Raw genomic sequence first — 27,280 nt, forward strand, 5'->3', positions numbered from 1 at the left:
AAAAAACATATCCTTCCTGTCTAACCGAAACTCCTCTCCTTAGCCTAACATCTCCCGATTCCCTCCCCCTTTTCCAGGCCCTTCTGACACTTCTGACTTGAGGGTCCTCCAGATCACAGTAATTAGAAACAGGAGGATATCCTTTGTCCTCTTCTCTGATTAGCACTTTTTATGCACAAGGAACTCCCGCAAGGAAAAGTGAAGAGGTCTTCACAGCTGTTATACAAGGCACAGTGTGACACGGCCAGGTGAGAAGTTCCAACAAACTGCGAGGGGGTTCACCAGGGAGCGAGACCAGCCACGTGAGGTGGTCAGGGAAGTCTTGTGGGGGGCTGGACGTGAGGCGGCTGGACACGTGGCTGGCCGGGTGGTGGGGAGGATAGCCCAGGGAAAAGCTGGGTGGCCAAGAGTGAGGGGAGAGTTGCGGAAAAGTGGGAAGGAAAGTGCAAGGAGGTGGATGAGAAAAAAGAGGTTGAACACGTAACCTTAAATAGCAGAGCAGGCAACCTAGTCTGAGCTCTCCAGGGAGTCTGGAACAGGGTGCTGATGGACTGTCTGAAGGAGGGAGACTGGTCAGGACATCAGGAGAAGGGGAAGGGGGACCCAACTTAGGGGGAAGTGAGCAGAGAAGGAAGGATCAACGCAGACTTTCACCCAAAAGCACAACACTGCTCTGACCCCCATTTTGCTCTGGGGCACAGTTCTATACTTGTTAGCACACATACAAATTTATGTAGTCATCATCGCAATCAAGACACAGAACAGTTCTCTCCCCAGCTCCCTCATTCCCTCCACTCCCTTGACTCCGGCCAGCTCTGCTCTGTGCTCCATCAGTATGTTGTCTTTTCAAGAACGTCATAACAATACAGTCGGGCAGCCTGTCACCTTCTGAGCCTGGCTTCTGCCCAGCAGAATGCCTTTGAGACTTATCCAAGTTGCCGTGCCTATCGATAGCTGTGCTTTCTCACTGTCGGGTAGCTTCCTATCGCATGGATGCTCCACAGCCGGGCTGCTCATTCACCCAGTGAAAGAAATTGGGGTTGTTTCTGGTTTTAGTGATTATGAATAGAGCTGCTATAAACGTTTGTGTACAGGTTTTGGGGTCAATGTGTTTTCATTTCTCTGAAGTAAATAACCTAAGAGGACAATGGCTGGGTCATATGGAAAGAGTATGTTTAACTTTATAAGAAACTGCCAAACTAATTTCCAGAGTGACCACACCATTTCAATTGCCCGCCGGCAACGTGTGAGTGATCCAGCTGCTCCACATCCTCAAGGAGACTTAGCACTGTCAGTACTTTAAGTCTTAGCTAATCTAAGAAAGGAGCAGTGATACTTTATCAGGTTTTAATTTGCATTTCTCTAGTGGCTAATGACACTGAACATCTTTTCATGTACTTTTTTTTGCCATCTGTATATTCTCTTTGGTGAAGCATCTGCTCACATCTTGTGCCCATTTTTAAACTGGGTTGTTTCCTTATTATTGACTTTTGAGAATTAGTTATATATTCCGAATACAAGTCTTTTGTCTGATTTGTCAATATTTTCTCCCAGACTGTAGTTTGTCTTTTCATTCTCTTAACATTAGCTTACAGAGTAAGTTTTTTTTTTTTTAAATTTCAGAACATTATGGGGGTACAAATGTTTTGGTTACATGGATTGCTTTTGTTCTGCTTGAGTCAAAGTTATAAGTGTGCCCACCACCCTGATAGTGTACACTGTACCCGTTAGGTATGATTTCACCCATCTCCTCCCCTCCCCCCCACCTGCATGATTTCCGTTGAGTTTTCCTTCCATCTGTGCACATGAGTGCTGATTGGTTAGTTTCAATTGAATAGTGAGTACATGTGGTGTTTGTTTTTCCATTCTTGTGAGACTTCACTTAGGAGGATGGCCTCCAGTTCCCTCCAGATTGTTGCAAAAGGTATTCATTTTTTATGGCTGAGTAGAACTCCATGGTATACATATACCACATTTTATTAATCCACTTATGAACTGATGGGCCCTTGGGTTGATTCCACATCTTCGTGACTGTGAATTGTGCTGTAATAAACATTCTACGGAAAGTGTCTTTTTGATAAAATAACTTCTTTTCCTTTGGGTAAATACCCAGTAGTGGGATTGCTGGATCAAATGGCAGGTCTACCTTTAGATTTTGAGGAAGTCAAAGTTAACAATTTTTCTCCGATGCATTGTGCTTTTGGTGTTAGGTCTCGGAACTCTTTGCCTAATCTTACAGGCCACAAATACTTTCTCCTATGTTTTCTTCTAAGGATTTCAGAGTTTTACACATTTTACATTTATAATCCATTTTGAGTTAAGTGTTGATTTTTATTTCATGAGTAGATGTTAAATTTTGCCCAATTTTTTCTGCATCAATTGATACAATCATATGGTTTTGCTTCTATGGACTGCTAACATGATGAATTACACTGATTGAGTTTTGAATACTGAATAGCCTTGCATTCTCTGGATAAACTTTCCTTGGTTGTGATTTTAAAATATATATATATTTACATGTATATTGTTAAATATGATTTGTTAATGTCTTGTTGAGGATTGTTGCATCTGTGTTCATGAGGAATATTGATCTGCAGTTTTCTTTTCTCATATTGTCTTTGTCTTGGTAATGCTGGTCTCATAAAATAAATTGGAAAGTATTTCCTCCTTTTCAACTTTCTGGAAGAGACTGCATAGAATTGGTGATATTTTTTCTTTTCATGTCTGACAGGATTCACTACTGAAATCATCTTGGACTGGAGATTTCTTGTTCAGAGTTTTAACCACAAATTTAATTTATTAGTTATAGGATTCTTTAGGTTTTCTCTTTCATCTTGTGTGAGTTTGGTAGCTATGGTTTTTAAGTAATTGGTCCACCTCATTTAAGTTGTTGGATTTATGTGGATACAATTATTTATGGTGTTCTCTTAAGGTCCTTTTAATATCTGAGGGGAGTGTAGTGATGATAGTCCCTCATATTGTTGCTATTGGTAATTCACATCTTCTTTTTTGGTCAGTCTTTCAATAGGCTTATTAATTTTATTGATCTTTTTTTAAAAAATCACCTTTTAGTTTCACTGATTCTTCTCTATTTTTTTATTTTCAATCTTATTGATTTCTGCTCTTATATCTATTATATCAATCCTTGCTATGAATTTATTTTGCTCTTCTGTTTCTAGTTTCTTAAGGTAGAAGCTTAATTGTTGATTTGAGATCTTTCTTCTTTTCTAATATGATGATTTAATATTGGAATTTTCCCTCCAAGCACTGCTTTAGCTACAACCCACAAAATTTGAAATGTTGTACTTCCATTTTTATTCAGTTAAAAATGTTTTCTAATATCCTTGAGACGTTCTTATTGATCCATGGATTACTTTGAAGTCTGTTGTTTAATTTTAAGTTTTGGAGATCTTTCTAATATAACTTAAGTTCATCTAGATTTATTTATATTTGTTTTATGAAGCAGGATTTGGTCTAGCTTGGTAAATGTTCAATATGTACTTGAAAATATGTATATTCTGTTATTGTTGAGTGGAATATTTAATGAATGTCAAGCAGATTCTGTTGGTTGATGGTGTTTTTCAGTTCTTTTATATCCTTGCTGAATTTCAGTCCATTAGTTCTATTACTATGAGAGGCATATTAAAGACTCATCTCAGTTCTTCATGTATTTGAAAGCTTTGTTTTTAGGTGTATATATATGCTTAGGATTATTATCTGTTCTTGATCCTTTATCATTATATAATATCACTCTTTATTCCTGGTAAATTTCTTTACTCTGAAGTCTACTTCATTTGATATTAATATAGCCACTGTGGCTTTCTTTTAATTAGTGTTTATATGGTATATCATTTTCATAGTTTTACTTTTAATTCACCTATATCATCATATTTAAGGTGAATGTCTTGTGCACAGCATATATTTAGGTTATTAAAAAATCCACTATGATAATCTCTTTTAGTTGACATATTTAGACCATTTATACTTAATGTAGTTATTTGTCTGTTTGGACTTAGGTCTTCTATTTTTAACACCTGTTTTCTGTTTTTTCTACTCTTTATTTTTGGTTATTGTGCCTGTTTCCCCCTTCCTGCCTTCTTTTGGGCTATTTAAATATTTATTAGTATTTCATTTTAATTTTTCTATTGTTTTTCCTCCTATATTTCATTGTATAGCACTTAGTAATAACTCTAAGAATTGTAATACTTAAACTTCTCTTTTCAAAGCCCACTTAGAATATTTTACCATTTCAAATGGAATCTAGAAACTTTTCTCTATATAGTTCCTTTTACCATCCTGTTTTTTTTTAATGTTATAGTTGTCTTATGTCTATATATACAAATACTGGACACACTATCAGATTATGCTATTTTTTAAAATGCCCGATTTTTTATTACATTTTGCCAAATATTTACCATTTGTTATTTTCCTTTATTCTTCATATTCCAAGTTTCTGTCTGGTATCATTTCCTTTCTGTTGGAAAACTTCCTTTAGTAATTCTTTCAGAGCAGGTCTCTTGACAAGAAGTTTTCCTTTATTTGAGAATATCTTCATTTTACCTTCATTCCTGAAGGATATCGTCCCTGGATATAGAATTCTAGGTTAACAGCCCTTTTCTTTTGACATTTTAAGAATATCGTGGCACTATCAGAAGGCTTCTATAGTGTCTGATGAGAAAACCAGAGTGCTATTTAAACACGTCCCACGTGGCCACCTTGGGTGGTGGTCTATCCTGAAGTTCAGACCCGAAAGTCTATGGTGTGCTGCTCAAGATCAGATCCATGCCCAACTTTACAGGGTCACTTTCCTGAGCTCCTCCCTCTCTAAAATCTGCACAGTACCTTCAGGTTCCTAGGGAACAAAAACGTTCCCTTGGCCAGAAAGCTTGCTCTTTATTTATCCTGCTCTGCTTCACACTTCCCACATCTGCACTTTCATCTGAGGCCAAGCAGTAGGAAGATAGAGAGGGTGAAAAAAGCAACAGGGTTTCATCCCATCCTCCTGGAACTTTAGCTCCTGTGATTGGAGAGATAGCTTCCTCTCCCTCAGCATAAAAGGTTCCATGTGGATCCCCACTGGCACTGTTGCTACCGCTACGCTGTCTGGGGATCACTTACAGAGCACAAGGAAATGGAGAAAAGAACAAAAAGAGAGAGATTTCACTGTACTCAATCTGAGCATTAGAAGACCCTGTCCCCACTCCTCAGGCCAGTGCTAGAGGGCTTCGCCTGTCCTCACTCCATCAGAAGATGCCCACGTCTGGGTAAGGGGCTGACTGAGTCTAGGCTAAGGGATACTACAGGGGAAAAATGGTGAATGCACTGCTGGTTCAATGCTGCTTCGAATTCAGCTACCTCCCCGATCTGCCCCCTGCTATTTACTTTTCAGCGTCCTCAAATAGCTGTTCTACGCATTCTGCCTATGTTTTATAACTGTATCAGTACGACGGACAGGATGAAGCAGACTGACTCCATCTTACCAAGATCCAGAACCTTTATATATCTTTTCACACTTCTTTAGTGACTTTGTAAAAGACCCATAGGAATCAAAAGGTGGGAGTAGAGATTCTGAAAGGCTGGCACAGGGACTGCAAATAAGGCCCTTTTGCAGGAAAGCATATGGGTGAGCTGGATATCAGTTGTAAGTGACTCGAAGAAACCTATTTCTGGGTAGTTCTTGCAGAACAAAGAGAATGACAGATGAACTGTGCAGGCCCTTCTTCCTTGGTATTAGTGTATCACTCTGTTATGAGCTAATATTAAAAAAGGATCAAAAAGAAACCACCACTGCATATTAATATTGGGTTTTATTAACCCAATAAAACTGCTGTCCTATGCTTCCCTACCCACAGAGAGTAGATTTGGGCTCCCATACTGGCCTAGCTAGGGCACACAGGGTGGGAGGCTGAGACACAGGTCTCCAGACCTCTGGAATTCCAGAGGGGGGTTGTATCTGCAGCTTAGGATCTAAGTGAGACTGAGCACAGTAGTGCCACACTTACAACGAGACCGTGTTTAAGGTATATCAAGAGGACTGAAGGAAGGAGAGGCACCACGTGAGGCAAGGCAGGAGGAGACCATGGTTCTAAGACAAAGCATCATGGAGGAGAGACGTGTGCACACATATGTGTGCCTAGATATACACATGTATACCGCCCTTGGGCTTCTCCACCAGGTGGAATCCCAAAGGCCCTTCTCTCAGGCAATTTCATGAGACAGATGCACATTATACACACCATGCTCAATGTTGCTCTCCTGTCCTTCTCAGTGGGGAGATGGTCATGGTGTGCACACTTAGTGTGCAGGACTGGGCTTCACACCTAATGGCCCAAGAGGTATGACAGTGGCTGGGACAGGGATTAGGTCCTTCTGGGGGAGCCTGTGGCACAGAGGAGGAAGGGACATGCTTGTCTCCCACCCTTGCTGAGAGGCCCTGAGGCAGGAAAAGAGAGTTTGAGTGTACAGGGGAATGTGAACGCACACCCCAAGCTTGTGTCCTCGGCCTTCTCTCTTCCTTAAATTCACAAGGACACTTGGACAGTGGTGCAGGTGTGTCTTATACATCACCAAAAATCCTGTGTTTCCTTCAGGGGAAAAACTGTATCAAAACCCCTGATCTGTGAGCTGGATCAGGAATGAGCATAAAATCAGTGAAAAGAGAAAAAAAAATCTATCATCCCAAGCAGGCTTTTCCTTTTCATCCATTTCATGTGCAGACTGGTCTGGCTGGCAACGTCTTCAGTTTAAGCATCTCCGGCATCCATTGGGAAACCATCCACGACATCTAACAGACTTCCATGCTACTCGGATGCTTTTCCTGGCGTTTAATCCCAACAGTGCCATCTTTTAAATCGGCCCCACTAAATCTAGTTCTGTTAACTGAGCGAATAGGACATCCTGATGGGGGGAAACAGAAGATGCCCTCTGAATCAAACACTGTTGATCAGATGAAGTGAAAGCTAATAAATCAAATGCTTCCCAATAAAGCAGGAAAGCTCTGTTTAGAACTGGAGAGGGAGGCGCTGGCTCCCCTTGCTGCCGAGAACAGCTGGGTTTTGAATAATAGGTATAATGGTACGTACGAGAATGAGTACACAGCTCCATGAAGAGTGGCTTTTGTCCTTGGAGGGTCTCCATGGTGAGGAGCTACAGGCATTCCATGAGGCGTCTTATTTTCATGTTCCCAATCACCACCGGAAGTTAAAGGGTGGTTACGGGAACAAGGGTGTCAGGACAGTGTGGCTTGGCTGAGATGAGCATTACGCAAGGCTTCAGAACATGCCACTTCTCACCCTGGTTCTGCCACCTATGCCAGGAGAGAGTGGGCAAAGCACTCCCAGCCCATGGGCCTCAGTTTCCTATTGTGAGGACATCCATATGGTCATTTTTAACACAGAGCATTTTAAATTCTCTGAAATTCCCCCCATCAAAAGATGGGTTCTAATTCCCCTCCCCTTGACTATGGGCTTGGTGACTGGCTTCTAGTGAGCAGAACGCAGCAGCAGTGACAATGCTTGACTTCCAAGACCAGCTATTAAGAGGAGAGGCAGCTTCCCCCAGCCCTCTCTGTCATGATGCTTGCACTTGAACCCAACCACGTGTGTGCAGAAGCCATACCTCCACAGGGAAAACCACAGACCCAGCGGAGGTCCCAGCCAACAGCTAACATCAACCACTAGCCATGGGAGGAAGCATGTCTTAGACAGTTCCACACCACCATCTTGGAGCCACCCCAGCTGATACCACATGGAATGAGACAAGTGCTCCCTGGCAAGCCCTACCCTCATGGAAGATCCATGAGCAAAATGAACATCATTGCTTTAATCTCTCAAGTTTTGGGGTGGTTTGTTACATAGCAACAGGTACCCAGAATACTTAGTGCATAAAATAGAGACTCACTGATTTCTAAGTTTCCTTCCAGATGGGGCATTCTGGTGTGTCTCGCCTAGGGTAACCAGTTCCACATGATAGGATGCTACAGGAAGTGACAAGATTGCAGGATTAGGCATCCCAAATCTGAGTTTTATAAACTGAGCAAACTGAACCTTTAGAGAAGGCGTATCGGGACTAGTCTCAAGTATCTTTCTTTTGTTGTCTCCCCAGTGCCTGAGACTGAGGTAACATAGGGAACTCACATTTCTTGTACAACTGAAATGTACCAAGTAGGTGCTCACAGTCAACCCCTGAAGCTACAACTGTGGCATACAAGGCTCAGAGGCATGAAATACATTTTAAGCATCGTCTACATGAAAACAGTCCTGTCCATAAAAGGTGAACTTTGCTAAAGAATAAATTAGAGTCTGATCACTCACATTAACGAAGAGCTTGTAACAGCATTTCTGTCAGGATTGGATGGAAATGTACAAAACATACTGATGGAAAATATGCCAAAATATTAACAGTGGCCATCTCTAGGCGATGTGATTATAAATGATCTTTGTTTGCTTCTTTAAACGTTTCAGCATTTTCCAAATGCCATTTTGATATTTTATGTAAAAGAAAATGTACAGAAATGATGGGAATGAAGTCAGCGTATCTATTGCCTAAGAAGTGTTGGTCAAAGGGTCCTCAGTGGAAAATCAAGAAGAATTACTTGGAGAAAGGGAAAGGACCATGGCCAGAGACAGTTATTTTGTTGTTATTATTTTTGTGTTTTTCCAGATTTTTAAAAAATGGCCAGGTTGTATAAGATTGAATGGATTTTTATTTATTTGCTAATTGCAGTCTTAGCACCTTTAATGTGCTAAGAAGCCCCGAAATTCTCCAAAAGTAAGAAAGAGTAAATGCACAGTCCAAACTTGTTTTGGGGGGCGCTTCCTGGGACTGGTGTTCCCCACACCACCTTGTGGGTAACCCTGGCATAAAGCAAGGTCCATGTACAGTCAGGGCAGCCCCCTCTGACGGTCAGGCCTGGGCCCTGCGGACAGGTGCATCCCTCCTTGCTTCTGTAACTCAGGTGGCGCCCTGTGCACAGTGAGGAGGTGGGTGTGGGGGCATCGCTGAGCTCAGAGCCTTAAGCAGTTTGGTGCAAGAAGACAATGTCATCTGGGTGTGTGGGGAGAAGTCACCTCGCGTGGGACAAGATGGGTCAGGCCGATGCCACCCTCATCTCATGGAAAACGTGTGGAACTCAGGATGTTTTTTACTGCAGAGATTTGGCAAAGCATCTGGGGGTGGCTGACGGCAGTTGAGGCTGTCTGTTCTCTAGAGATGCAACGGGAACATCTTTCCTCTTAACCACAGTTAGTAGAAAGAGTCTGGGCCCAAATGGGAATCTGGCCTAATTTCACAGTGACTCTTAGTTAACGGTTACACGGGCACCATTTAACTAGAGCACAATCCTTAGGAACTTGCCACCAAAATTCTAAAAGAGGAATGTTTATCCTTTTCTAAAGAAAGGCAGCATTTTCAAGAGAGTGGATTTCTGATCATCCTTTTTCAATTTAAAATTTATTGAAATTATTGAAAAGCCTTTTAGTGAGCTGCCTTTTGCCTCAGATGCCCCCAGAGAGGCTCTGAATCTCCCTGAGCTAAGATATTCCCAACTTTCTAAGCCTGCCAGGCACATGCTTCTCTGACAATTCTTCTTAGCCTACCCAAGGACCCCAGCAGAGTCAAAGCCAAAAGCCCCCAATCGAGGGAGGCCCCCTTTCCATTCTGCTGTTTACTGGGCCACAGCAAGAATTAGCATTCTGCCTGCAAGTACAGTTCTTGTTTTCCCTTTGAGAACGGAATCACTCATCTGGAAATTACAGGGTAATATAAATGAATCGCGTGTCCTGTTACCTCCTGTGTTCTTGCAATGCCTGCTGCTACCTTAATCACCAAGCAAAGTAAACAAAAAGGAAGCCTCAAACATTTTTTACTGTCATTTTTTCCCTGTGTCAGAGCTTATGATGATGTCAGTAAAATCCAACCCAAAGCCTATGACAGAAAATCACAGCACGACGGGCTCCAGCTGGGAAGGTCAATATACTGCAGAATGCAGAGCACCAGGCACTTTCCTCCTGCACTGTGTCCACACACGGGGCTCTCCGCACGCGTGCACGGAGCTGAAGCCCTCCTAGTTGGCTACAATCTTACTGGACAGACCTTTCCCTTCAGATGTAAAGAACTTACATTCAAAGAAACAATATAAATGAAATGAGATCGATCTCTCCTCTTTACCATGTTACTCTCCCCAAGAGAGCAGTTGGCTGGGAAGGTTGAGCTTACAAATTTGATCACCATCCTGGCTTTGCCTAACACAGACTCTGCAAGATATGTTTTTTTCTCCTTTATGCTTGTTTTCACGAATGCATCCCTAACTTGCCTGAAAGCTCTTTGAGGGCAGGATAACACCCTGCATCCTCTTCTGTAGCTTCCACTTGCTTGCCACGCTACTTGGTTCAACAATACAGCCAGAATGGTCTTAGTCACTGGTCCACATCAATGAACTACCCCATTTCCTAGTCCTCTACCTGGGGGGACAGAAGAAATAACCAGTTTCCAAATGGCTAAAGCTTTTCCTTCTGAAACATCTGCTTCTGCAAAATGGCACCTACAGGCTTCTTGTTTGTTGTGTTTGAACTCCTTCCTTTCGCCTGAACCATTTTATCAGTGTTGAGACTAAGGATTAGGGTCAAAGAGTAATAAACTGTTTAGTTTGTGTTTCAGAACCAGCATTCACTCTATCGAGAACCCTAAGAATCAGCTAATCTGGCCTGATCCTCTTGATTCTCATGAACAAAAGGCAGCACAGCCATAACCCCCTCCCCCACCTTCCCTCCACTACGAGGCATGGGGTTAGGGAAACGAAACCTCACAGCTGATAGGACAGCAGAGGTCACGTACTTGTTTAATATTGGATCAGAGGAAGACGTGAACATGAACCAGTTTCTTCCTAACCACCAGGTGCTCATTTGTATCAAGAAATGGAGTAAACTGTATTTTACAATACAGTAAATTTATAGACATGCTTTCTTTGGAAAGCTAGAATTCCTATCAGCACTTACTGTCCCAACCCCTCAGAAGGTGGTGAATCAAAAGGAGCAGCTTCCACAGAATGTCACAGAAGCCCTTAGGAACATGACTTTAGAAACTGATGCCTGCATTTGAATCCCTGCCTGTCACTGACTGGCTGTGTGATCCCTGAGCCTCGGGTTTCCCAACTGTAAAATGGGGCTAATAATAACCTAACTTGAGGGTATTGTGAGGCTCAGAGAGTTACTGTGTGTCAAATGCTCCAGGTGTTTTAGCTTTTGTTTTCAGCATTGTGGACACCACACTGTGCTGGGGGCTTAGAAACCACTGCATTCAATTCCTGCATTCATCCCTGGAAGAAGTTGCTACTATTATCACCCCACTTTACAGAAGAAGAAACTGAGGCTAAGAGAGGTTTGGTAACTCCAAGGACAGACAGTAATGGTGGCAGGAATCACAGTCAGGCCTGTCTGATCCTAAGCCTGCGCACTTCCCGCTCCAGCACATGGCTGCCTGGATGGCCACACGCTCCCCCCGACCCCCAACCGCTACGTTGCATCAGAATGAGAAAGACTCGCTCATGGCCAGAACACAGAATGGCAACTGTGAACTTCATTATCTAGGGATTCCAAATCACTCTCAAATAGTTGCCTTCTTGAGCACAAGGACTATGTTTTTGCATCTTCCCTAAAGAAAATAGCACACAGTTCTGAACACACCACAGGCACTCAATTAATACTCAGTGGATTTACAAGCAAATGCACAGAAGAAAGTGGAACCATGCCCTGGCTCAGAATACTTGATCAAACAATCCAATACACCATGAATTCCCCAAAGTGTTGAAAGCCTTGCCTAACACAAAGCATGTTTTCTGAGGCCAATGAGAGTTTTGACCTCAAGTTAAAACATTTCTAATCTCATCAAAAATATTGTGAGAGTGAAAACATTTCAGGTCCGGCCTCCAGGTGGGATTTGGGCAAGGGTCTCCCAAGGTGCTCCAATAAAAATTGCCTTGAAAAGAATACAATCTTAGTTTGTGTTCGTTTTATTTTTGTTTTTCCCAAGTGTGAGGACAGATACTGCATTATTGCTGTTTTTTCTGGATGTTACCAAACACCCTAAACCCGTGTCCCTATCTGAGGGTGAGAGGAGGAGTGTGGCCAGCAGTCTTACCGCCTGGGCGGTTGTGCAAAGGAGGTTTCCAAGCAGAGAAGTTTTGGGGTGGGGGTGGGGCATGCCCATGGCCCAAAGCAAAAGGGGAGGGGAATAAAGGAAAAGAAACTGCACACAAAGTGATTTATTTCTAGGATCTTTTAGCCCAGATTTTTTTTGGCATGTCTATATTTGCTGATTTCTGTGTATAGTAGAGCCTAAACATTCATTTTTATCTCTTCTTGATATAGAGGTGAGCAGTGCACCAGCAAGGCAGGGCTCAGTCTCTAGGGGGTTGGGACAGTGATAGCGAAGATGACGATGGCAAAAGTAAAACTCCTGTGGACTCCAAAGTCACATCAGAATGCAGCTCTTAGTCTGGTCTACCAGGAAGACTGAATTTGTTCTTACATGAAGAGAGTCTCTTGTGGTCCAGAGGATTATCAGAGTCCAAGGTTAAGGAATCCTGTATCTGACTTCTCATTCTGCCACTTACTAGAGCTTTCTGATCTCTGACAAGTTACTCAACCTTGTTGAACCTTAGTTTTCTCATCTGTAAAATGGGAATCACAATGATACACACCCCAAAAGAAGGTCGAGGAGATGATATGAAATGATGCATACAAAAGTACTCAGCTTGGTACTGGGGTATAGATTGGGGTATACAGGAAGCACCTAATGAATGCTGGCCACCACTGCTGTTCTTTCCATTATTGCTAAAAAGAATACCCTTATTATGAATAAATGGATCATTGTCAAGTGTGGTGAATTTTCACATAGATGCAGTGCTGAATACTTAAAAAGAGCCCCTCAGTGTATTTTGTGGCTGATTCCCAGGATGACCCAGAAGGCAGGCAGGACAGACATTAGTACCCTTGTGTTGCAGGTGAGAAAACGGAAGCTTAGAGAGATGGAGAGTTTGTCAGAATTCATTAGCTAGCACAGGGCAGGCCAGGCCCGGGGCCCGGGTCTGTCCCCAGCACTCCAGCCACAGCCTGCTGGAGGAAACCAAAAGGCAAGGTATCCCCGGGGAAAGAACTGGAAGCTAGTCTGCCCACGAGAGGGGGCAAGAGGACTGGTGTGGGCTGGGTTGGTCTATTTGTTAGCTTGTTGCTTGGGACCCAGATGGATTTTGCAACCCTTGTAGATTGTAACTTCAGTTTGCAAAGCACCTCTGCGGGGAGCCGTGGTTCCCAAAGCCAAGTGAAGGGCCTGTTACTTTAGAATGAGCTGGGGGGTTATCTGTGTTGTTGTTTGTTTGAATTTTTATTGCAGGAATTTTGAAACATATGGAAAAGTAGAAATAAGAGTACCATGAGCCTCCAGTGCTGACCGGCCCAGGTTCCCGGGCCTTGTCCCAGGCCAACCCTGTTCCATCTATTATACATTGCTGGCCACTTCGCTGATCCCCGATTTTGTTAAAGGAAATACTGGGGGAGTTTAAAACAATCCAGGCTCCCCGTATACCTTGCAGACTCAGATCTAGCAGGTCTAGGGTGGCTGGACACTTGTGGTCCTCACAGCTGCCAAGCCAGGGGACACGGAAGGACAGCCACCCTACTGCTGCCAGGTTGGGTGGCCTCTGAGGGCTCCGCGGTTTGCAAGTGACAACCAGGCAGTGGGTTCCGTCAAGGGAAGTGGGCAAACCCTTCAGCTGCACAGGCTCACAAGGCTGTCACAGAGAATGGAGCCCTCCACATATAAACTGTGGCAGAGGCAGAGAAGGATGAGAACGGAGGAAGGAGGCTGTGATGAAGGCCATCCAAGAGAGGACGTTCCCTGCTGCCGTGGCTCTACGGCTGGGCCTGCAACCCTGCACCCTAACGTTCTGTAGCGGCCTCCAAGCCATGCGTTCCACATGGCCAGGCAGCCCCCTACTCCCCGATGTTTCCCCAGAGTTAGGCACAGTAAATGCCAACTTGGGCGAACCATGTGAACTAGATGACATTTGACCATCCCTGACTTTCTAAATGTCAACTATATCGCTCTACCTCCCATCTAGTAGGTATTCGGTAAATGTCCAATGAGGGGACAAACAGCGACAGGGTTATGAGAGCTCCCACATACCAGCTACCAAGCTAGTCTTTCTTGCTGAGCCAACCACAGTGCAAGGCGGCTATGATATCTCCAATCTACAGATGAGGAAACTGAGCTGATGTACCTGAAAGTGCTTAGCACAGCACCGGGTGGTTACTGCACACTCACCGTGTGGCAGTGATTACGACTATTATTAATGTTACCCAAAGCCAGGCAGCGCCCCAACAACAGAGCCAGGCCTGCGGGGCTCTAATCAGCCTGCCTTGCTCATCAGCAGCTGTCCTGGAAAAGCAAAGCCAGAGGCCCCTGCAAGAAGACCAGAGTCAACAGGGGTAGCACACGAGCGTGTTCACAACACAGACCACTGGGCGAGTCCCCGACGACGAGCAATTTCGCAGTGAGGAGCAAACCCGAGAGAGCTGGTCTAGAGCATTTACACAGAGCATGGCACTATCTCAAGGGGAGAATGCGCTGACGTGTCCCACACCGCCTGTCTGCTGCTGGTGTGTCCTCGTTCACACGGAGCGCAGGCAGGTGAGACTCGGGCCGGCAGCCCGCCGAGGACGCCGCTGTGCAGGGAGGGCAGCTCCTGCTTACCTCTTTGCTCTGTCTTTCTCATCTTCATCCATTAGATTTTCTATGCAGTTTTTCCTGGGGGGGAGAAAAGAACAGACGATTACTGTCTGCTTCTAGATCTTTCTTACATGTCTTTCTGGTTGTCATCATTTTGGTCTTATCTAACCCACATATCTTAGCCCAGCAGTTCTCAAACTGGTTGGTTTCAGCACCCCTTTACGTGTTCAAAATTCACTGGGGACTCCAAAGCGTTACTGCCTATGTGGGTTAAAAGTGAGCAATGTTTAAACACACGAGCACTCCTTCCACCAGGAGTCAGAGCAATGAAGTCATCAGATGTCAAGTAGCGTCTGGAAAAGCCCCCTGTACACTCGTGAGAGAATGGAAATTTAAAAAAGAAAAAAAAAAGCAAATAATGTGTTAATGATATTTTGAAAAAGTGTCTTGACCTCACAGATCCTAGGGGTTCCGTTTATCTCAATCCTTAAGCCAGCAAGCACCTCCTACACATGCCTGTGATCTGTTAGTAACGTCCACAGGGCATGTTCCCTCCTCCTCACAGGACCCCAGTGGCTGGTGAGGACATCCTAAAAGAGAGCGTTAGTTTATCTGTCCATTCAGATTTACCAACTCCTCTGACAGGTGGTCTGTAGGAATCTGCCCCAAAGGGGTGTAATCTACAGTCCTTCCCTGAAGGCACTTACTCGCCCCTGGGCAGCAAAGACGCACAGATGTGAAAGATTAAGTAACAATCCAGGAATGTTCTTCCTCACTGCCTGGAGCCTCTGCTCTCCCAGGCCACTGGCTCTGTGCCTCTCGGGCCCACGGATCCGGTTTCTTCCCCCACCACACACAGGCCCTGGATCCCTTCACTCCTTAGAGCCACATCCTCGGTTCCTTCTTTCATTCACACACTTTCCAGAGCCCCGCCCATCTGGGATGCTGTCCCGCCAGCCAGCAAACCATTCTCAGGGTGTCTGAGAGCCAGAGCCCGCTGGGGGAACTGTAGGCAGAAGGCCGTGGTGGTTGAGAGAGCACAGTGTGACCGAGGTAAGGGTGGTGACCTCAGAGAAGCCGAATCACCACTGCCCACAGGCATCTGTGCTCAACACACAGCGTCTCAAGTCAGAACTTCAAAACCAATGCTAGAAATTACTCCCAACATTTAAAGATTTAGATAAAATTTTTTAATGGAGCAAACGAGTCTTTCTCTGCAATAATTTAGTTTTGTGATTTTGGTCACCTATGTGCACAAGCCAAAGCAAGGAAGAGGCATCCTGCAGCCATGGCCTCTGTTTACATACATGCCCCGTGCAGTCAGCGGCAGACACAGTCAGTGATAGACTAGCGAGAAACACTGTTTAGAAGTTGAGGCTTGTATCATAATTAAATCAGAGTTACCACATCTGTAAACAGGCCTGTGCTTAATGTTTTCCAGATGGAATCTGTTCAAAGTTTTACGACATGAACAATGCATTGTCAATTCATTTACTGACACCCTACCTCAGGCCTGTGCTTCCAAGGATAGTGGCAGCTGCCCACATGCCCACGGCATGAGCAAGGACCCAGTCAAGCCACGTCCCTTACCAGGACACACACTGGACAGAACGTGTCCACAGGAGGGCTGTGCTGCAGCTTTCGGTCCACTATCCTGAGGTCCTGGGATCCTGTTTGGATGACCGGAGTTGCTTAGTCATAAACTAAGCATCTAAAAGTGACTAATAGCTATTCTTTATCGACCACATCTTCTTTGATTTATATCTGTTTATCCTTAAACATTTCCTGAATCCATGAAGCTTGGATTGACCCACACCCAACTTCCTCCTCTTCCCCGCCCCTCCCTCTTCCCTGCCCGACGTCTCACCTGAGCCCTGTCTAAGCCACTGGCTGAACTGCACCTGCCACTGTAGCACCTGCCACAGAAGCTCCATACCAACGTCCTTACTATTTTGTCACCTCTCTTGTCTCCCATCTTTACCCCATGTATTGTTTTTAACTTTAAAAAAATTGTGGCGAAATACACATAATAAAATGTACCATCCTAACCATTTTTTAGTGTACAGCTCAGTAGTATTAAAGATAGTCACATTGTTGAGCCACTGTCACTACCACCCATCTCCAGAACCTCTTTCATCTTGCAAAACGGAAATTCTGTACCCACTAAACACCTCCCCATGGCCCACTCTCTCCAGCCCCTGGCAACCACCATTCTGCTTTCTGCCTCTATGAATTTGATGACTCGTGATTGTAGGTGGAATAATATAGTATTTCTCTTCTTGTGACTGGCTTATTTCGCTTAGCACAGTGTCTTCAAGGTTCATGCATGTCGCAGCACGTGTCAGAATTTCCTTCCTTCCTAAGGCGGAATGACATTCGACAGTGTGGACAGACCTGTCTAGGTCACGCGTGCACCCGCGGCGGACACGTGTGCTGCGTCCGCTGTCCTCGGCTGTGGATTGCGCTGCCGTGCACGTGGGCGCGCGGCTCCCCTTGCGTTTCAGAGTCGCTCTGGCACTTCACAACCCAGACGCCCTGCAGGGCCCACAGGCAAGCGAGGCAGAGGCGTAGGGGCGGAAAGGAAGCCCTCCGAGGTCAGGTGAAAGGAATCACAGACAAGTTTAGGGGGTGACCATGACGCTTCTCAGCTGTATAAAGAGTTTCCGGTGAGAAGGATTTTGAGCAGCTATTTTTCTGGGACTACAGAGTGCCACAGAAGAGGAGTTTAAATGAAGGCACAGGAGATCCTGCTTGGAGCTCAGTAAACAATGGTGATGTGATTAACCCTCAGAACCAGCGTCAGAGGCACGTGGCAGTGTCTTTACTCCAGATAGCCATATATCCCCCATGGGTGAAACATTCACATTCATGAGTCAGGGTCTAGAGAGGAAGCAGATGGCAAGGTCAGGATCCTTTGAGGAGGGCGTATTTGCAATGCAGCTCTTGGCAAAGGTGTGGGTGGGGGGCAGGGAACCAAGAGGGTTAGTGTGGTTACCCGAGATTGATAACAGCAGAGCTGCTAACATCCTAAGGGTGAAGGGATGAGAGGGAAATGATTTCCTAAACCTGGAAGGGGTTTGTCCTCCAGGGTGGCCTTTGGTTGAGGGACACAGCCAAGAAGGTAGCAGAGGAAATAAAAGCCCTCACCTCCTTCTCCACCCACCCCCATCTCCCGCTTGTGTCTCCTGTTAGCCCCTTCTCCAGGACGCGGAGGCTGGGAGCCTGTGTGTGTCCTCAGCCCAGGCGAGCCTGGGGGCAGAGAGAAAGGCACACACTGAAGATGCTCAGAATGCCCCGTAACCTTCATTTCTTAGGGGTCTTCCAGTTCTGGGTTTCTCTGGTTTTCCTAGAATGCAAACTCTTTTGGGTCTTTTTAAGACTTGTTACATCTCCCCAAATTCGAAGTCCAGGCATCTGCACCTAGCAACTAATCACGCAAGAAATAAGGACCAACAGTAACAATGAGAGCCTGAAAGGGGATCCTGGGATAATCTGAGTGACAACAGTATTGATTATAACCCAAGGGGTAAACTAAATATTTATGCGTCTAGACTGATACAAATAAATAAATAAATAAATAAATGGGGGGTGGGGAGGGAGGGAGACAGCTCTCCCTTACAGAAGAATTCCAAATAATAAAGGTAGACAGGAGTAAGGGAAATAGACAAATCACCATCGGTATACCATAGTAATAATTGTTACAGCAAGGTCCACTGATGGATGCTAAATTAATGGGAAAAAACTGGGGAAGAAATAGGATAACTGCATAGTCTCAAAGTATCTGCCTCAAGATATGTATTAATTCAAAGGAAAACCAGTAATTTCATAGTGGAGGTTGGTAGACACTACCTTCACCTAGTGGTCAAAACTAACATCACCAGTGACAAGTCATATGCAAGTCTCTCTGCGGAAATATGTATTCATTTCTCTTGGGTGTATATACCTAAGAGTATAATTGCTGGATCATAGGGTAGCCGTATGCTTAATTAAAAACTGCCAAGCTGTTCTCCAAAGTGCTTGTACAATTTTATATTTGCACCTGTAGCGCACAAGAGTTCCAGTGGCTCCACATTCTCACTAACACTTGGTACTGTAAGTCTTCTTAATTTTAGTCATTATAGTGGGTGTGTTGTGGGATCTCATTGGGATTTGAATTTGCATTTCCCTGATGGTGACAATGTAGAGCATTTTTTCATATGCTTATTGGCTATTCAGATACCTTCTTTTCTGAGGAATCTAATTCTTCTGCTCATCTAAAAAAATGGGCTGTTTATTGTCATCATCCCTCTCTTCTAGATACCAGTACTTTGTCAGATATATGTACTGCAAACACTTTTTCCAGGTCTGTGGCTGGCTTTTTTGCTTTTTGGATGGTGTCTTTTGATGGGCAGTTTTTAATTTTGATAAAGTCCAATTTATCAACTTTTTATTTTATGGTTAGCAATTTTTGTGTCCTAAGAAATCTTTGCCACCTCAATATTGTGAAGAATTACCCTGTATTTTCTTCTAGAAGCTTTATCATTTAACTTTCACATTTAAAACCATAGTCCATTGCAAAAATAAATGTTATGTGTGGTCTAAGATAGGGGTCAAGGATAATTTTTTCCCTATATGGATATCCAGTTGCTCCAGGATCATTTATTGCAAAGACATTTCTTTCCCTATTGAATTGCCTTTGTACTTTCATCAAATATTGCATATATGTATTTACACACTATTCCACTCCATTTATCTACAGGATGTCTACAGAGTTGAGATATACAGGATAAACTTTTTTAAAAAAATAAACTTTACTTTTTAGAACAATTTTAAATTTACAGAAAATGCAAAGATAGCAGAGATCCCATACACCCTGCACCTAGTTTCCCCTATTATTAACATCTCACATTAGTATGGTACATTAGTCACAATTAATGAACCAATATTGATACACTATTATTAAGAAAAGGCCATACTTTATTCATCTTTCCTTAGTTTTTTTTTACCTAATGTGCTTTTTTAGTTCCAGGATCCCATCCAAGACACCGCATTACATTTTATCATCATGTCTCCTAAGACTCCTCCAGGCTGTGCTAGATTCTCAGACTTCCCTTGTTTTTCAAGACCTTGACAATTTTGAGTAGTATTTGCAGAATATTCTTCAGTTTGGGTTTGTTGGATGTTTTTCTCAAAGTCAGACTGGGAATGTCGGTTTTTGAGAGGAAGGCCCTGGAGATAAAGTATCCTTTCTCATCACATCATGTTGTCAATGTGACTTATCACTGTTGATGCTGACTTTCGTCACCTGGCTGAGGTGGTGATAAACTTATGTTAGTTACATTTATTCATAATATGTGCAATGTGTTTTTCTTCAACTGTGAGATATCTTTTTTCCAGGTGAAGAATCTCTAAATTTAAAACAGTAGATCAATTAATCTGGAAAAAAGTACCAAGTACACGTTTTTCCCTGTTTTTAGACTCGAGTTCAATATAACTATTGAACTTTTATCAGATTAGAAATTAGACCCACTGCTTTGCTTTTACACATAAAGGCCGTTCACCTGGAAACACACTGAGCATTTCATCTGAAAATATAACTGATCTGCTGTTTAAACAAACTTATTCTATATTTTCCAACTCCACGACACCTTGTTTATCTATCTTTATGCCAGTGCCACACTATCGTAACTGGCAGTTGTGCAGTAATTCTTGACACCACTGTGGAGTGAGCCTTCCAACTTTGTTCTTATCCAAGTTTGCCTTGGCTATTCTGGGTCTTTGCATTTTCATGTAAATTTTAGAATCAGCTTGTCAATTTCTATTAATGCCTGATGCGATTTTGATTGGGAATGTGTTGAATCCATAGATCAATTTTGGGAAAACTGACATCTTAACGACGTTGAGGGCTCTGATCCATGTACACGGCATCTCCTATTTGCCTTTCCTCCTAAGCTCTGTGACAAGGCAGGAAAGTGTATTCACTAACCCACTAAATGTGCCATCCGTGTGCGATGTTCAGTGATTCAGCAGGTATCTCCTGAGTGGCTGGGCAGTGAGGGTCTCACCACAGGCAAAGGCCCCGCTCTCGTGGTGCTCATGTGGGGTAGGGATGTGTGTCCCAGGGGTGGGGGCGGGCCACAGGCAAGTGCGTAAGTGCACCCAGGGCCTGTCACCTGGCTGTGACTGCCATGGGGAAAAATAAAGGAGCACCGGGGGGACGGGGAGTGCTGTGGAGGTGGGTGGGTAGAAGAGTCTTTCTCAGAAGTTTTAGGGAGTCATGGAACGTTCTAGGGAGTCCCAGAAGGCCTCCTTGATAAGATGCTGTGTGAGCTGGGACCTGAGGGAGTGAGCCATGAGGACACCCCTGGGGAAGGCCCCAGACAGCAAAGACAGCAAGAAACAGTCATGAGGCTGGTGTGGCAGACGGAGTTAGTGAGGGGAAGAGGAAGGCAGAGAGGGCAGGGCACTTTGGCTTTTGCTCTGTGTGAGACGGGAAGGTGTTGGGGGCTTTGATCGAGGAGTGGCAGATACCTGCCTGGGAGGACAGCTGTGGCTCCAAATGGACTCAATCAGGTTGCAGAGCCTGGCCTGCAGCAGACACTCAAAACCAGGTTCTCTACTTTGATGGCAAGGATTAGGCAGAATGCATCTTCACCCACTTCACCAAGTCTAGCCCAGCTCCTTACCCATATCAGGTGCTCAATAAATGCATGAGGAATGATGAAGAGGAGGGGAGAGGATGGATGCAGTGGGGACAAACCGCTATCTGAATTCCCATGTGACTGCCTGACATTCACTCCCATAAACCCCTCCATGGTTGTGGTTGATCCAGGGTATACTTGCAAAATGCATTTGAAGGTACGACCACATCCTGATGGCTAAAATTAAAACAAAAACTGCTGTGTGTGCAGGAGCTACGGACTGAAGGGAAAATCCACTTGGACGGAAATGACAATCAGGGGACTTCAGGAAGGCCCAGTGGCTCCCTCGCCAACCCTTGGCCACTGCCAAGCTCTGAAAAAGCATAATCTCACTTCATCTCCATCACTTCTCTGGGTGGAATGGGCTGGCTGCAGTTGTCCTCCATTTACGAATCAGGAAGCACCACCACCCAGCAAGACTGAGTGGTGCCCACGGACACAGGGCTCTGGGGACAGAGCAGAGCCTGGGCCTTTCTCCTGCGCTGACTCAATTGGCTCTTCTCCACCCACTGCTGCTCAGGGTGGGGGTTTCTGACTTCAGAGTCAGCCTGATTTGAATTTCCATTCCAACCCACTTGCTTTCTGACCTTGAGCAAGCCCCTTGAACATCACAAGCCTCTGTTCCTCTCATTCCTTACACAAGGCTAATGCCCACCGGGCAGCAAGACTGTGTGAGGTGTGAATGAGGGCATGGCTGCATGGACGCACACAGTAAAGGACCCAGCGTGACACTGCTGCACAGAAAGCTCAAGGTGAATCCCATTCACTGCACACCTGCCTTGCCTAACTGTCTTACCCTTGATGTTCTCGCTGTGGTTGCTGAGCCCCTGGCTAAGGCAGGTGACACTACACCTCATCCCTTCTTCTTGTCTGCCTTGAATTTTACAAAACACATCCTCACCATGGGGTGAAACAGACACCAACTCAGGGATCACAAAGACGTAGGTTTCAGAGAGGGGCTCCTGAAAGGAACAGGAAGGGCCGTAGTAAGGGAAGAGCACCTTACAGCCAACGGCACCCAAGACAGGCTCTCCAGCTGAGGCCTGGGCCTGCCTCGCCCCTAGGGGCCACCTGTGGCTGCCTCCGGCAGGGCTGCAGAGACCACTGAGCAGAGGGGGTGGGCGAAGGAACTCGCGCCAGGCCCAGGAAGCAGACCAGCTGGAGAATCAGACCACGCAAGGCCAATAAAGCACTGGGTGGGCCCAGAAGGCCCCATGGCACTGGCAGGGAGCCACACCTGCCGCTGGGAGGCAGAACCCTTGGGACACGCTGGGTGTCACAGCCCTGGGTCCAGCGTCCACATCTGTAAAGGGGAGGAGGCAGTGGTGGCCTGGAGTCAGCACAACCAAGCTGAAACCCTGGCTCTGCTCCTCAGGAGCTATGTGTGACCTTGGGCAAGTGCACCGGCTTCCACCCTGGTCCTCCATCTGCAAGTGGGGACAGCAGAAGGGCCCCCCTCACCGTGTGGCTATGAGAAGAAATCCATGAGAAACCCCCAGCACAGTCAAAACACTTCAGCTACTATTTAATATTAATCACAACATCAATAAAGACAATGAGGTAAAGGGCTAACAGTAGTAGAAACTGGTACTTAAATCTGTCAAACGTCTGTGGGAGGAGCAGGATCATTGCTCCTTCCTACCAGTCAGTGCTGAAAACGAGTGTGTATGTGTGCATGCGTGTGGGCATGGTGTACACATGGTGCACACTCAGTGCTGTCTGGAGTGGTGGACCAGGTCGTAATAACTTAGCAGGAATGCAACAGGATGTGGCGTAAACACAGAAGTGACTGAGGTCATCATTTACACAGCAGACCCTTAATAAATATCTATCAACTTTAATAGAACTGAAGGACAAAAGTGAGGCCTGCAAATGACATCTACAGTACCCAGGTGAAATTTTTGCCCCAAGGGCTCTAGAACATTTTCTCACAGCCACCTGCTACACAATTGATTGGAATTCTGGCCCGTGGTGAATGGGGACCGGGCAAATGGCAGCATGACTATTTTCCCAAGCACGTCTGCCCTGAGTCCCACAGTGCGTCAGCAAGCAAGACAAGAGAATAACGAATCGTGCAAGTGACGGTGACCCCCTGAGGACTGGCAGGCAGCTCACTCCTGGGTCTGCAGAGAAGGCTGCATGCAACATATATGGAAATATATGTTATTCTACTAAAGCAGAGATGAGCAACACTTTTCTATAAAGGGCCACCCAGTAAATATTTTCGATGCAGACCATACAGTCTTTGTTGCAACTGCTCAACTCTGCCATAAAGCAGCCAGAGACAATATGTAAGTGAATGGGGATGGCTATGTTCCAATAAAACTTTATTTACAAAAACAAGCTGTGGGCCAGATGTGGTCCCCAGACAGTAGTTTGCCAACCCATGTTAAAGAATCACCAGAATCACTACTCAGCCTTCCTCATCAGTGTCTTTTAATTTAGACTGCTTTGTAAAGTCTTTATAGGCCCAGTTTGTCACTCTGTATCACCATAAATTTCCCCTGGAATGGCTACCCTGAGTCTGTTGTGTTGCAAGGCCAATGTTTTCACAACACAAAATCATGATGTTTTCAAATTGGCTGAGAAGTGGTTTGAATTATAGGTCCCAACCAACTGGAAAATCCTAATACTCCTCCCCATCATATCAACTAAGTCTGGTAAATTCAGTTCATTAAAAGAGAAAATATAGAAATAGAGGGAAAACCAAGCACACAGAACTCCCCAGCCGACGGGGGTTTGTTTATTGGCAACAGAGCGTGCACCTTCTGTCCTCTCACAGTCCCCGGGGAGGGGACCTCATGGCGTTTGGATTAACGTCTGTACCTCACACATGGGAGCTTGGTAATGATTTCTCCTCATTACATGTAGGAAATGAAAAGGCTTTGAGAGACAGCTGCCGATGAACTGCGACGCTCACTTGTTCCCCTTTGTCATTTGGGGAACTAGGAAATAACTTCCATATTTTGAGTCTTTCTCTCTAGGGAACGGCTTTTCGGGTTACAATGATTCATTCACTGGGGAAAAAATAGTTTTTCTAAAGCAAATGGACTGCGGAAACCTGGGGGCTGGCTGCTCCTGCAATCCCAATTCCCCTCGGACTAAGGGATTCTTATCATGTTCCAGCACATTCTGCGACCTGGAAACGGCAAGGCCGACAGACCCAACCTTAACTGGCACTAGCCCACTCCAGCCTGTCCCCAGGAGCCGTGTCTCATGGCGCTTGCGGGGGCCTCACACAGAAGAAATCAAGACCTTCCGCGAGCTTTGTGACCAAAGCGCACGCTACCACCCGCGTCTGCCAGGCTGTGGCCGAGCTGTCGCCTGCCTGTTACAGACACGATTCTTCCTTCCTGTTTTCCTTTCCCCAAGGATCTGATGATTCATTATTCAGGGAGACAGTGACATAGCCAGTGAAGGAATGGATGGAGAAAGTTAGAGAATTTGTTATTAAGTAAATTTACAATGACATCGTTTGGTCAGCAAAGAATTTCCAAAATAGAAATGGTCACGACATCTGGATTGAAGAGCCATCCCAACACGACTTATTATCCTTGCGACCTCTGACACTTAGGTTCCAATTACTTAATATTCCTCTCAGGGGACCTCTTTATCAAGAGTTCGGACCCCATGGTGTCCACCTGAGTCAACCGGTGATGCTGATGGGTGACCGTGTGTGGTCAGGGTGTGGACAAAAGAGGCCTAGAAAAATCAGCATGAGGGGAAAAGGAGATCTATGAGTCATGGTTGGAGCTGAGTCAGTGAAAGCCTTTGTTTGCCGCAGAAAAACCAAAATGAATCCACAAAACTCAGCTCCAGCCCAGCGGCTCCCCTCCACGTAACTGTTCCCCCAGTGCTCCTTCAGGTCCAGGAGCAGTGATCCTCGCTACACTCAAGGTTGCAAGGAGAGCAAAAGAAAAAGAAGACGTCCTTGAAACAGAAGTCAAATTAGTTTTGGACACGTAGGCTGCAGAATCTTGGGTTTAACATCAGAGCTCCAATAACTAACCAAACTTTCCTCAGTCTTCCCCATCAGTGTCTTCGCTAACAAGGTTTGCTAGGTGTGGGAGGCAGCAGTTAGTTTGGGAGCTGACCAGGTCTAGGTTGCAAGGCCCTCCACCCTCTTTCCTTCACTTAGTGTTCGTGGCCTTAGAAAGCACGTGCATCGATGACCACACCTGTACACTAACGTGGATGAGACTCATCTCCCACAGTCGCCATGGGGATCCACTAGGACTCCTCACCTGGTTAATCGCCTCCTCTGCCACGGCGCAGTGGTCAGAAACCGTGACTTTCAAATGAGAACAGGCCGGGACCTTCAGAGCCGCAGGTCACTTGGCCCACCCGTGTCCAGCGCCACACACCTTGTTGGTACGAAGTACCCTTACTTTCCATAGTCTTCCCTCTTCCCCTGGAATCATCACTCTTTCATTTGCAGTTTAAATAGAGAACGTGGCCAGCCGCTCCTGCCTACTGCCCCTGCTGATGCTGCAGGTGCCCACAGGGAGCGCTGGGGACACCACCAACAGCGGAGCGCTCTCTTCCTCCACACTGCACGACGCTCTTGTGATTGACTATACTTCACTCACTCACTTTTAGGAGGTATCCATGAAGTTAGCACCTCATCTGTTCCTTCCGTTGGCTCTCTGTTGTATTAATACCATGCAGCCGAGATGGGAGAGGCATCCCCGTGGAAGGAACAGTTTGTACAAAGTGCCAAAGGGGTGAGGGAAAATGGGGGACCTAAGGAGCCTGAAGCAGTTCTGGACGGCTGGTCTCCTGACTGCATTTTGGTCTGATGTCCTGAGGGTGCAGTTACCCCTGTAGTACTGCCCAGAGCACCTTCACCTCTCCTCCCACTTTGACCTGGGTCCAGGGACAGGCTTGCACAACTTCGTGCAGAGGGCATTCAAGGGTAGAGACTGTCAGGGAGGTCCCTGAATGGCTCCTTTGTTGACCGCTAGATTGAAGCCAATTTTGCCATGCCTCCCCCCACCATCTACCCCTACAGCCAAACGTGGTTTGGTGAGGGGCCCTAGGTGGGCCCCTGAGGCCAGCTGAGAGTGCCCACGACCTCTGAGCCTGGCCTGCTCTCTGGACGTGGCCAGCCCGCTGCAGAGGCCCAGCACACCTTGCGGCAGCATCACACCCAGGCTGGGGCCTTTCTAATAACCCTTGGAGAGCGTGACCTCATTTGCCATCATCCAAGTGTGTCATGCTGAGACCTGGCAAAGCTACACACCTCACGTAGTACACAGACAGAAGCAGACCTGGAGGATCCTGTCTCACTCCCAACGAGCCAAGAACTCACCAGCACACACTGACAGGAGGAAGGTGGGTGGACGAGGAAACCCCGGATCTGTCCAGCTGTTCTATGACAGCCCTCCCCGCCAGAACACACCCAGCCCAGGCCCTCAACCTCAGGGACACCTCAATAGCATCTACAACGATGCACTAATAGGCAAAAGGGCACTAAGTCACCATTTTTAAAAAGTCAATTAAAAACTAAAAAGCGTTGAGATATATCTGCTAGGTCACTGACAGGCTCTTTCTTTTCTTTTTAAAATCTGAGTTGTCTGAAAATTCTGGTTGGTTGGGGCTGATGCAAGCAAGCCCAGCTGGCCTGGTGGTCACAGCGGTGGGAACTTGGGATCCATCAGTGTTTGCTGCCCAGGGAAGCCTTTCCCTAGACCCTAATCCACAGAGTGAACCGATCCTGGACGTGCCTCCCTCAAACCCCGATCAGCCCAACTTCAGGATATCCGTGTACGAATGGATCCGATGCACAGGAACAAAACTGATGTCAGGAAGACGAACCAGTAGACAGAGAAGCTGGGATGCAGGGAACAGCGGTCAGTAGGGGAAAAAGCTGACCA

General features: G+C 45.7%; 1 protein-coding gene across 1 annotated transcript in view; it reads right to left on the reverse strand.

Annotated features, from left to right (window-relative positions):
• The window catches only part of NPAS2 (neuronal PAS domain protein 2), a 143,005-nt gene that overhangs the window by 70,293 nt on the left and 45,432 nt on the right, over positions 1 to 27,280 (reverse strand). Inside the window, exon 2 of the mRNA XM_045550257.1 lies at positions 14,749 to 14,802. Coding sequence (XP_045406213.1) covers positions 14,749 to 14,780 — 32 coding nt within the window. The 5' untranslated portion in view covers positions 14,781 to 14,802. The remainder of the gene's footprint in view (positions 1 to 14,748; positions 14,803 to 27,280) is intronic.

Source organism: Lemur catta, chromosome 4, assembly GCF_020740605.2.
Source record: "Lemur catta isolate mLemCat1 chromosome 4, mLemCat1.pri, whole genome shotgun sequence".
Taxonomy (NCBI): domain Eukaryota; kingdom Metazoa; phylum Chordata; class Mammalia; order Primates; family Lemuridae; genus Lemur; species Lemur catta.